This window comes from Trematomus bernacchii, unplaced genomic scaffold (genome assembly GCF_902827165.1).
Source record: "Trematomus bernacchii unplaced genomic scaffold, fTreBer1.1, whole genome shotgun sequence".
NCBI lineage: Eukaryota > Metazoa > Chordata > Actinopteri > Perciformes > Nototheniidae > Trematomus > Trematomus bernacchii.
The window spans coordinates 138,540-150,602 of record NW_022987607.1 but is presented as its reverse complement, the minus strand read 5'-3'; the positions used below and the strand labels follow the sequence as shown (position 1 = coordinate 150,602).

At 40.6% G+C, this 12,063-nt stretch overlaps 1 protein-coding gene across 3 annotated transcripts in view; it reads right to left on the bottom strand.

The window, feature by feature from the left end:
• phf14 (PHD finger protein 14) overlaps positions 1 to 12,063 on the bottom strand; it is a 90,599-nt gene that overhangs the window by 59,736 nt on the left and 18,800 nt on the right. For all 3 annotated transcript variants that reach the window (XM_034131100.1, XM_034131101.1, XM_034131102.1), the window contains exons 5-10: positions 10,673 to 10,832; positions 9,284 to 9,395; positions 8,320 to 8,457; positions 6,701 to 6,847; positions 6,131 to 6,401; positions 4,801 to 4,907 (exon numbers count right to left, since the gene is read on the bottom strand). In XM_034131100.1, coding sequence (XP_033986991.1) covers positions 4,801 to 4,907; positions 6,131 to 6,401; positions 6,701 to 6,847; positions 8,320 to 8,457; positions 9,284 to 9,395; positions 10,673 to 10,832 — 935 coding nt within the window. The remainder of the gene's footprint in view (positions 1 to 4,800; positions 4,908 to 6,130; positions 6,402 to 6,700; positions 6,848 to 8,319; positions 8,458 to 9,283; positions 9,396 to 10,672; positions 10,833 to 12,063) is intronic.

Sequence of the window (12,063 nt, the reverse complement as noted above, 5' to 3'; positions counted from 1 at the left end):
GACTTTTACTCTGCCGCTGTTTCCCCGCTCGTGTTGACAGATGGAGGTCACATGTTGGATGAGAGGCGTCTAATGTGGGACACACCGAGCGGCGCAGGTAACAAATGAAGTGAGGTTGCACAATTAATCAAAATTGTATCGGAATCGCAAAATGGACTAGTGTTATAATCAAATAACAGGGAGTACGATGTTTGTGAGAGGCTAAATATGTGTTAATACCATTTTGAATAAAGTAATGTGGAGCTGCAGAGATAGACTTAACACCATAGGCGGCGCGTGAGGCTCAGGTTTGGGAAGGCTAAACAACTTGTTTTACCTGACGCTGCCCGCCTCCGGCGTCTATAGATAAGAGATCAACTCAGTGAAAGCACCGCCTGCTGACCAATCAGAGCTCAGTGTGCGGAGTTTAAAGCTATCAAGTCATATTACAGGATAAAGGAAATACAGTTTAACTGCCGTTGCAGGAAAGACGGCGACGTGTCGCACTTATCATTCATATCACATCAATCACATCAATCACATCATCGATCATATCACATCATAATGTATCATATATTTCCTTATTTGAGTCAGCTTCTTGAGCCGTATCTGGCCGTGCAACACTCACCGTGTCACATACTGTATGCAGAAGTATTATTTTAAGCAACACATTAAGTTGACGAAACACTCGAGTCAAATGTAATTAAAGTCAGATCCACTCGTGTCTTAGACGGGGCAGTGATATCATAAACCTGTTAATGTATGCATTCAAACACTCTGTAGTTTATTTATTTTTTAACCAGCTGTATTCACCTTGCAGGTGCAGCTATGTGGCTTTGATCCTGGATAAAGTGTTTAAGTCATGGATGTTTAAAGTTTAACTTCTTCATATTTGTCTAATAGTTTACTTTTCATTAATGAAGTATGACGCTGCGCTGTCAGTACGCTTGTCCATGTTTGTGATTGGTCAAATGTTGCTAGCCCCGCCCCTTGAACGCGCTCTCAGCTGGACGGAGAAACCCTGGCTTGATTTACCGAGTTGATAACCAGCGTCGTAGGACCGTTTAGTGAGATCTCTTTGTTAGGGTTAGTTAAGATAACTCAAAGATATCAGGGTCTGTTGAACTGGCTTCGTAGTACACAGGGCACGGGTGGCCAGCTAATCACCCAACCCACCCGGGTATGTGAAACAACACAAACTACCATTGATCTCATTCTGACCTCTGACAGGTCCAGGATCTCCAGTAAAGGGGTTATAGCATGCGGTTTAAGTGATCATTATATGATATTCTGTACCCGCAAAAAGCTAAAACAAAAGGCCGGCTGTCACAAAACAGTCATATCTAGAGACCTCAAAAACTACTCTAGCGAGGCCTTTAACCTAGAACTGGAGAGCCTGGACTGGTCAGATGAGCTCAGTGGTACACAAGTTGAAGAAACATGGCTTGGTTTCAAAAACAAATTCTCTGCAATACTCAATGATTTGGCCCCCCTAAGAACAACCAGGGTAAAAAATCGCGCTGAGCCGTGGATGCACTCCGGCATACTGACCGCCATGAAAACCAGAGACAAAAAATGCTCTGAGTTTCATAAAAGTCAGTCAATGCTTTCCAAAAGCACGAGCAGTGAACTCCAGGCCCACGTGACTGAACTAAAAATTGAAAGAAACAGACTAAGAAATGACGTAAGCTCCATGATCAAAACTGCCAAAAAGAATTTCATCAATGACAAAACTGAGGAAAACAAAAATAAACCCCGTGAACTTTGGAAATTACTCAATAACCAGCTTGGCTGCAGTAAAAAACTCAAAACGAGATTTTCAAACGTAAACATAAAGACAGATAACAGGCTCATCACAGACAAACTGGATGTGGCCAAGTACTTGAACATTTTTTTCACAAACATAGCCACAACTCTTGTAAATAAATTACCCTCCCACTCAGGGCTTTTTGGAGTAGATCACATCATGACCTACTACAAAAACCTAGGGGTACGCAAAGATGATTTCAGTCTAGCAAGGGTAACAACAGCAGAGGTACTCATTAAACTGAGCGCCCTCAAACCTAACAAGGCCACTGGCCACGACAATATCCCCTCCAAATTCCTCAGAGACACAGCAACCGCCATCTCACCAGTCATAGCTCACATAATTAACCTCTCCATAAAACAGGGAAAAGTACCCAAAGACTTCAAAATTGCAAGAGTAACCCCCCTGCACAAAAAGGGCAGCAAATTGGACCCAGGCAACTACCGCCCTGTTTCTATACTTACCTCCATCTCGAAAGTCATGGAAAAAATAGTATATGAACAGGTCGAAAAGTACCTCGCAGAAAAGAAACTAATCTATGAATTTCAATCTGGCTTTAGAACATCCCACTCCACTGACACATGCCTTCTTTATTTGAACGACCACATCAAACAAGAGGTGGACGAGGGTAAATACTGCGGCATGGTGATGCTGGACCTACAAAAGGCTTTCGACACTGTCAATCACCCCATTCTGATTGACAAGCTAAAAGCAATTGGTTTTGATAAACTATCGGTGAGCTGGATGCAATCCTACCTGGAGGGGAGAGAACAGATGGTGGAGGTAAACGGTACTCTGTCCCCCCCCCTCCCAGTGAGCTGTGGTGTTCCACAAGGAAGCATATTAGGTCCGTTACTGTTCCTAATTTATGCAAATGACATGTCATCAGCATGTGACTGCAACTTGTTCCTGTTCGCGGACGACTCAGCCCTGCTGGTCTCTGACAGGAGCAGATTGCAGGTTGAAAAAACCCTCAGCTCCGAGCTCGGCAGAATCTGCACCTGGCTCGCCGATAATAAATTATCATTACACCTGGGTAAAACAGAGTCCATTCTCTTCGGTTCGAAACATAATCTCAGCAAATCCGACGACTTCTCAGTTGCAGTGGGTGACATTATTGTCACAAGTAAGAAGGAAATTACATACCTAGGATCTATTCTTGAGGCAAACCTCTCCTGTGACAAAATGGCATCCAATGTAATAAAAAAAGTCAATCAAAGAACTAGATTCCTATACCGGATCTCCTCTCTGGTAAACAAAAACACCCTGAAAACTCTGGCAGGAGCACTCATTCAAGGGTACTATGACTATGCTTGCACGTCATGGTACCATAGCACCTCCAAGGCGCTAAAAATAAAACTTCAAACATCGCAAAATAAACTGGTCAGACTACTGCTTGACCTTTCATCTAGAACCCACCTCACCTCTGCCCACTTTGACAACCTAGGATGGCTTAGAGTAGACGACAGAGTACAGCTACTTGCAATGGGCCTGGTCTACAAGATCCACTACACCTCTATGGTACCCATGTACATGTCAAAATTCTTCCCAAAGGTCAAGGAATACCATGATCATAACACCAGAGGGAGCTCCACAAATCATGTAAAACCCAGATTTGGCACAAAAAAAGGGGAATACACGTTTCGCAATTATGCCACATCAAGGTGGAACGCTCTTCCCACAACTGTAAAGGAAAGTAAAACTATACTTACCTTCAAAACCTCTCTCAAAGAGCACCTTCGGGGGAAAGCATTGCAAAACTGGCCCCGGTAATGGTACAAATCTCAACCTGTCGTACAATGGACAGCTTCCCCCCCCCCATCTATGTATATACTCGCATTTTAGACTCTGTTACTAACTGTATATCTGTAGACTTGGTATGTCTTAAATGTCCGGTTAGGATGTATTAGAACGAAATCTAAAATGAAAATTGTAAATAAGCCATCTGTATGTAAAAACCACCTGTATGTAAATTGTAAATAAGCCATCTGTATGTCAAATATGTCTTATATGTCTTAAATGATATGATGAATTGGAAATGGGGGACCCTGATGTAAACAAGACGAAAGTCTTTCTCTGGTCTGCATCCCCTTAACAATTGTATGTTTTGAGCTGTACTGTACTGTACCCAATATACAAGCTGTTAATAAACTTTTCAATCAATCAATCAATTTCAATCAGCGCTAATGTCAAAGACACAAACATTATATTTTTAATTTTACCAGAATGCAATGACAAACATATTTGGGAAGGCTTAGCCTTCCCTAGCCTACAGTACCCGCCGCCTATGCTTAACACATATTTGTTTGGTACAGAAATATAACACCCTGCGCCCTCAAACCAAAATGCAGATTTGTTTCCCCGTAAAATGTTAAAGCGATGCCAGAAAACAATATTTCTGTTCATCAAAAACTGTATAAAATAAAAAGATATTCGATTTTTTTTAGATTTAGATTTGTTTTGACTTTTCTAGATTTAGATTTTTGGGGGATTAAAATGTTTTTTTTTTTAAATTACATTTAATTTGTATTAAAATACTTTTAGGGGATTTAGATTAAACATTTTCAATTTATAAATATTTTTTTCTTTATATCTTTTTTAGACTTGGATATTTTTGACTCCAGAAATATGAGGATCAAACAGAGCGTCAGACGGCAGAGACTGCTTTGTTTTTACGGATCATTATTATGGGATGGATGTCCGGTGGCAGGCCGACACTGAAACTGAGATTTCTGAGTTTATTTCTTTTTTTCTAGGAAGTAAAGAAACCGTAACTCTGGATGTATTTGTTGTTCGAGGTCGCTATATGACCCAGCAGCTTTAAGACATTCAAATGTTTTTCTTCTTATGTATTTATTCATATTTGTATTTCATTCTTTAACGGAGCAACCGCCACAAAACTAGATAAGATATTCAGATGGTGATGACTGTGCGTATTCTAATACGCATAATAATAATATATGTGCACGGATCGTCTCAAATAAGGTTTATTTCCTGAGTTTGAGTTTCCTCACCTTGTTGTACTCCACGTGCAGTTTCTCCTGCTCGCTCTCCAGCTTGTCTTTCAGGCTCTTCTGCTCCGAGATGTTGTCCTGGATCTGGATCATGCGCATGTTCCGCTCTGAATATCAATGGGACAAAAATCAATAGCACGATCACAATCAGCGTACAGGAAAACGCTCATGAGAGAGTGTACTGATGGCAGATAGGCTAACGGAGGAGGATCTCAAGGGCAGCGCCACGGCGTCATCACAGCCACTTATTGGGGGAGAAAATTACTTTATACAACATATACACAATGACTAAAACACTCAGTAAAGAGTTAAATATATGCAGTACAGAGATAACACTAAAAACTGTTGGTTACATTTACAATACCAGACCATATTCATTCACTTCGGCAGGAGGAATGACAGGAAAACGGTTATTTTTCCAAAACGTAAATCAGATAAATAGTACCTGGAAATACTAGCATACTGTTTTGTCAAACATTATCTCACTCCCAAAGTGTTTCTCGTATGAAGGGGGAATCAAAAGTTCCAGGAATAAATCCTAAACCTGGGAATGAGTCAGTATTTCATCACTTCCTGTCCCCTAGTTTGGAGGTCAATGGTTTTCTGAATGTGTTTTTGGTTGTTATCCTGAAATAACACATTTTAACGTTTTGTTTTATCACATAAAATACGTCCGTAAATACCCCACTGGTGGATTTAAAAACAGCGGTTGCTAACAAGTGTCTAAATTAGTCAACTAAATGTCATCACGCCCAACATTAGCCGCCTTTAGCTTAGCGGTGGTGACGTGAAGTCATGTGACCGTGCTGTAGTTCCTTTATAGCCTAACATTAGCCGCCTTTAGCTTAGCGGTGGTGACGTGAAGTCATGTGACCGTGCTGTAGTTCCTTTATAGCCCAACATTAGCCACCTTTAGCTTAGCGGTGGTGACGTGAAGTCATGTGACCGTGCTGCAGTTCCTTTATAGCCCAACATTAGCCACCTTTAGCTTAGCGGTGGTGACGTGAAGTCATGTGACCGTGCTGTAGTTCCTTTATAGCCCAACATTAGCCGCCTTTAGCTTAGCGGTGGTGACGTGAAGTCATGTGACCGTGCTGTAGTTCCTTTATAGCCCAACATTAGCCTCCTTTAGCTTAGCGGTGGTGACGTGAAGTCATGTGACCGTGCTGTAGTTCCTTTATAGCCCTAGTCTATATGTCAGTATCATAGACGTTTGTTTGACACAGAGATTATTTTCTGCTATAATCAAAAATCAAAGAGAAATCCCATGCTGCCTTCAGGGTCCAACACAGAAAAAGGACCCCCCTGTATACCCCTGATGTTTCCTCACCCATGTAGTAGTTCACGAAGTCCGCAGTGAGCGCAGGTTGTTTGTGTTTCCTGCGGCCGTCCATGCTAGCGTTAGCATCCGACGTGTCCACGGGGAAGATGTCGGTGCTGATGCCCATAAGCTCCGCCTTCCTCATCAGCTTCCTGATGGCCGAGGCGCTGGAGGTCAAAGGTCGCGGCAGCTTCTCTCGAGGAACCCAGGCCTGAGGACGGGTGTTTCTGGAGAGTTCTGCTTTGGCCCGATACTGCTGGAGACGAGTGGTGATCCGGGCCTGGAAGACAGTTTTATAATATAATAAAAACAGTGCTTAGTATACTCGATTCTGATTGGTCAATTTGGGGGGAAAAAGTATATTTTTTTCTGAGAATTTTTACTTTTTATCATTATGAGGACATTTGTTAGAATTCTGAGATTTTCCCAAAAATAAAGTAAAATATTTTCTCAGAAGTTTGACTTTTTGAGGACATTTCCTAATTCTGGGATTGAAGTAATTTCTTTTTTTTTTTTCTAAATCTGAGAATAATGTTAGAATTCTGAGATTGATATCCGTTCTGAATGCATTGATGTTACCTGAGCTTCAGGCGTGAGCTGCTTCTCTCTCTCCTGCAGAGAAACTTTACAGTAAGACTGGAGCGCCAGATAGTTCTTCCTCTTCCACTTCCTGTCGAAGCGGTCTGCGTGCTGTTTGCAGTACGCGAAGAACGGATCAGCGATATCCTGAAGAAACAAAAATACATACGAACATTAGTGATTACCAGAGGTGGGAAGTAGTGGAGTTCAAGTAATTCGTTACTGTACTCAAGTACATTTTTCTGGTATCAGTACTTTACTTTTTACTTTGACTTCTTACATTTTGAACACAAATACCTGTACTTTCTACTTCTTACATTTTGAACACAAATACCTGTACTTTCTACTTCTTACATGTTGAACCCAAATACCTGTACTTTCTACTTCTTACATGTTGAACACAAATACCTGTACTTTCTACTTCTTACATGTTGAACACAAATACCTGTACTTTCTACTTCTTACATGTTGAACACAAATACCTGTACTTTCTACTTCTTACATGTTGAACACAAATACCTGAACTTTCTACTTCTTACATTTTCCAAACAGGCTGGTTCCTTTAGTTTGAATGTGTGTTTGGTGGCGTGATCATTATTATTTAGAGTCATTGCGTGCCTATTGATTTGAACACGATCCGTGTATCCATCATTTCCTGGTCTTCTCTAAAGAAGAGGGACCAATGAAAACGTTGTCATGTTGCCGTTGTTCAGCATGGAAACATTCATTAGCTAACAATGACATTATTGTTCTATTAATATAAAGGGAGGTCAGGTACTCTTTAAAACAGCTGCTAGTTATGGGTACTTTTTACTGAAGTACATTTCAAAGCCCTCTTTACTTTTACTTGAGGAAAGAAGTTTAGTCAGTACTTCTACTTTTACCAGAGTATTTTTAAACACGAGTATCTGTACTTCTACTTGAGGAAAGGATGTGTGTACTTTTGACATCTCTGGTGATTACAGCTTTTACTAAAGACACTTTATCACACAGTCATCTCTGTTCAACTTTCAAGTCTTCATCATCATGTGCTCAGCAGCTACCGAGTAGATATGTCAATGAACAACTGAAGTCCTCCTCCAACAGAGCAACATGAATATATATAGGACATAAAACAAATAAAACTGATAAAATAGTGCAAGAGAATGTTTTTAGATGTGCAAGTTAATACAAATAAAGTCACAGGAGGAAAATACGAAAAGCAGAAGCAATTATTCTGGAGAAATATTTACTCTTAAAAAAGAGGCCCGATCATGCTTTGTGCCCCTGTAACGCAGAGCTTGGACCCCCCTGTGGCCCCCCTCCAAAAGAATACATCTATGATAATGCAATTCATGTAAAATACTAAGTTACAGTGCTGTAACCCGGGCCACAGTTAACATCGATTCTTCTTTCAGTAATGTCATTTAATACATTGACACTAAGTTGCTGAAATAAATGTTGTGACTCAAACAAATCCCAACAAATATTAAGAAATAAAATAAAAACAGTGTTCTCAAGGTTCCTGTGCATGTAAACGGTCTGCAAAGGCTAAAATCCATGCGTTCCCTCCAGATGTTATTGCTATGGCACCTAGACTTATTTTGAGTTCCCCTCCCTGTGCAGGTTGCAGCCCTCACCTCCTCTGCAGCAGCCTCAGACAGGAGCCCCTCCCTCTGAGCACAGGTGACGTGGAAATAGGAGCGGCACATCCCGGCGTCGCAGCTGATGCAGACCCCGGTGCGGGAGAAACGAGCGTCCTCACAGAAACTGCATTCCTACAGAAACACAAGGAGGAGGTCAACACTGCTCCTCACAGACTTATGTATATATTATATCCTGCTTTATATTGTGTCACTGTACATTTGTAATTCAAAAAGTATATTTTCTACTTTTTTTAATGCTATTTTATTTCTATTGAGATGTTCACATTTTGGATTGTTTATTTCTAGACTTTTAATTTGTATTATACAATGCCATGTCTTTTTATGATGCTGTAAATTGGGATCAATAAAGTACTTCTTATCTTCTCTTATACAAAGACCCTTCTTTATTTATAGCCCAGGAGTATGGTTAGGGGATAGGGGCCACACATGACATTTCAGAATTCTGACTTTTTTGATTTATCATGAGGCAATTTAATAATTCTGGGATTTAATCCGAGAAAATAATCTGAATTCTGAGATTTTTGTTTTTATTTTCTTTGAAAATCTGAGAATAAAATGTTAGAATTCTGAGATTGTCAGAGGAAAAAAAAGTATATATTTTGTTATCATAATGAGGACATTTCATAATTCTGGGATTAAAGTCGGAGAAAGAAAATCTGAATTCTGAGATTTTCTTTTTGAAAATCGGAGAATTCTAAGATTTTCAGAAAAAAAGTATAATTTTTTCTCTGAATTTTGGATCTCATCTCAAAACGCCGCAAAAAAATAAAAATCACTTATTGTCAAATCTATAAAAAAATAATCACGTGTTGCCATAATTCTTTCTCGTACAGGAAGGATAAACCCTAATGAATACTTTTGAATAAACACTAATAAAAAGAGCATCTTAAAGCAGTGACTCGGCATAGTGTTCTCATCAGGTAAAAACAGAACTTGCCTTGGCTCCATATTTTGAATAATTCATCTCTGTGAGAGTCACCGGTCGCAGTTTATCGATGTCTCCGAACGCCACTCCGGGAACGTAGAGCGCACAAACCACATGCACCCATCTGTGAGTGAAGAGGGATACAAAAATAACACATTAGTATGAAAAGCCTGTCCTGAAAGTAGTTTTGAAAAAAGGTGACATTCAAAACGTGTCGATGCTCGGTCAGTGATTTCAAGAGAAGCCATTAAATTGATTAAAATCTGTAGGCTGTGTTTATTTCTGCATTTAGCGTGCGTGCAGACAATAAGAAAACTTCATATCGAGAAGCTGCAGAGAGTTGCTGAGACACTTGAAAAAGAAAAATGGATTCATAGATTCATGCAGCTCCAGACTGCAGCTCCACTTTGGTGTGACACAATTTCAAATGCGGACTTTAGGGAAGAGAATCCGAAGTCCAATATAAAGATATCCATCTCCAGCAAGCAGCCGCTTCACACTTTAATTTGCTGTGTTTTTCATGCTCTAGTGAAGTAGTAAATTCGGGTGCAGCCTGGCTGAGGAGCACTATCAGCGATAACGTGGCTGAAGTCTCCACGCTTCACATAACACACTCTTTTCTCTCTTCTCTCCCCCTCTATCTCTTCTCTCTTCTCTCCCCCTCTATCTCTGCTCTCCCTCCATCCTCTCCTCTCTGCCAGCTCTCTCTCTCTCTTTAATCCAACTTCCCTTTCTCTACTCTTCTGAGTGTATGTACCATTTACAATGCACATCGTATTGCCTTCAGCATTTCAACCAGCTGAGGTCATTGGGCGGTATAGAAAGGTGCAGGGATGACGTATTTCTGTGCTGGTCCTGAAGGCATCATCTACCCTGGTCCAATGGGATCTCTCCATGTGATTTTGGATTATTGCAGAAAATAATCTCCAACCAACGTTTATGATTCTTACGCGTTTAGTTCATCAGAAAAATCTCCACATATTAACACCACTTCATGATTTCTGAAGTAAAAAGCTAATGTTGGGCTATAAAGGACTACAGCACGTTCACATGACTTCACGTCACCACCGCTAAGCTAAAGGAGGCTAATGTTGGGCTCTAAAGGAACTACAGCACGGTCACATGACTTCACGTCACCACCGCTAAGCTAAAGGAGGCTAATGTTGGGCTCTAAAGGAACTACAGCACGGTCACATGACTTCACGTCACCACCGCTAAGCTAAAGGAGGCTAATGTTGGGCTATAAAGGAACTACAGCACGGTCACATGACTTCACGTCACCACCGCTAAGCTAAAGGAGGCTAATGTTGGGCTATAAAGGAACTACAGCACGGTCACATGACTTCACGTGACCACCGCTAAGCTAAAGGCGGCTAATGTTCATGTTGTTTTGGATCTCACCTCCCAGCATCTGTCTCTTTGAAGATGCCGTCTTGATTCGGGCAGAGTTCACAGCTCGGAGTGACTCCGTTCTTACAGGCGTCGCAGAACCACGGCTCCGTCGAGTTCTCCGACGCCGAGCTCATGATGGAGTCGCTCTCTCCGTCCACACCGTAACATCCTGAAAACACAGAAAGGGTTCGTCAGATTTAAGTTGTCGGCAATTACCACAGTGAGTATGAAGTTATAAAGATCAGAACTGTCCAAAATGTCAAAATCTGCAAAAATAAGAATCAAGATAATAAACATAAAAGTGCCTTTGAATGAAATGACGTATGAAACCTATTTAATTTGGTAACATCCTGAAAACACAGAGAGGGATTGTCTTTACTCAATTTAAATGTCATCAATGTGTCTCAAGCCGTCAGCAATGACCACGGTGAGTATGAAGTTATAAGATCTGAACTCATGTCCAAATCTGCCAAAATAAGAATTCAGATCATAAGAATAAAAGTGCCGTAGAATGAAATGACGTATGAAACCCATTTAATGTGGTTTCTTACATGCAGGAAGAACAATACGTCCTAGAGTCATATCTTTCTATTCAACTGTTTCCCTATTCTGGAAACATTTGAGGAGCATCTGCAGTCCTGACTGATGTTATTCGTCTCTTGGAAGACGTGGATCCATCCATCATCAGCCCTGAAAGCGGGGAGATAAGTGAACGCTATAAGGTTTGTTTGCCCTTCACTGCCAGGAGAAGGGACAACACAAAGCACAGAGACGGTGGAAATAGTCTCCGTTGGACAGATATTTATTTGTGGCTGGACTTCTAGACCTTTGTGGTAGAAACCTAAAGGACAAGAGAGTTATTCTTGGCCAACATTTAAGGACAAAGCTGTAAGAAATCAGCATAGGGAGACATAAAACTTCACCCTACCGTATATCCTCTCTTTATTTGATATAATCAAATTGCCGTAAGCACAACATTTGGTAAATGCAAAATATGTAAAATGTCTATTGTTTATTTCCCCTGGCATTTACAGACCAGGTGACACTTGTGCTTTTAAATGTGGGTTTTTATCTTACTAGTGTCTTGTATTGTTTTTACGTCATGTAGGAGAGTTTCTCAGTCTGTGGCTTCTGATCTGGTTTCAGTGTCTCGTGTTTCACATTTGTTTCATGTCCTGTCTGTTTTTTATGTATTTATGCTCTGTTTTTATACAGTTGTTGATGTACAGCACTTTGTCCAGCTCTGTTGTTTTGAAATGTGCTATAGAAATAAAATGGATTGGATTGTGATTCTGAGTTTCGTTTTTAGGCTGCTCATCATCACAAAACAAAAAGGTACATTGACAGCTTGATTTTCTTATTTGACTACTTCTACGCACTAGTGCAATAATCAAATAGTA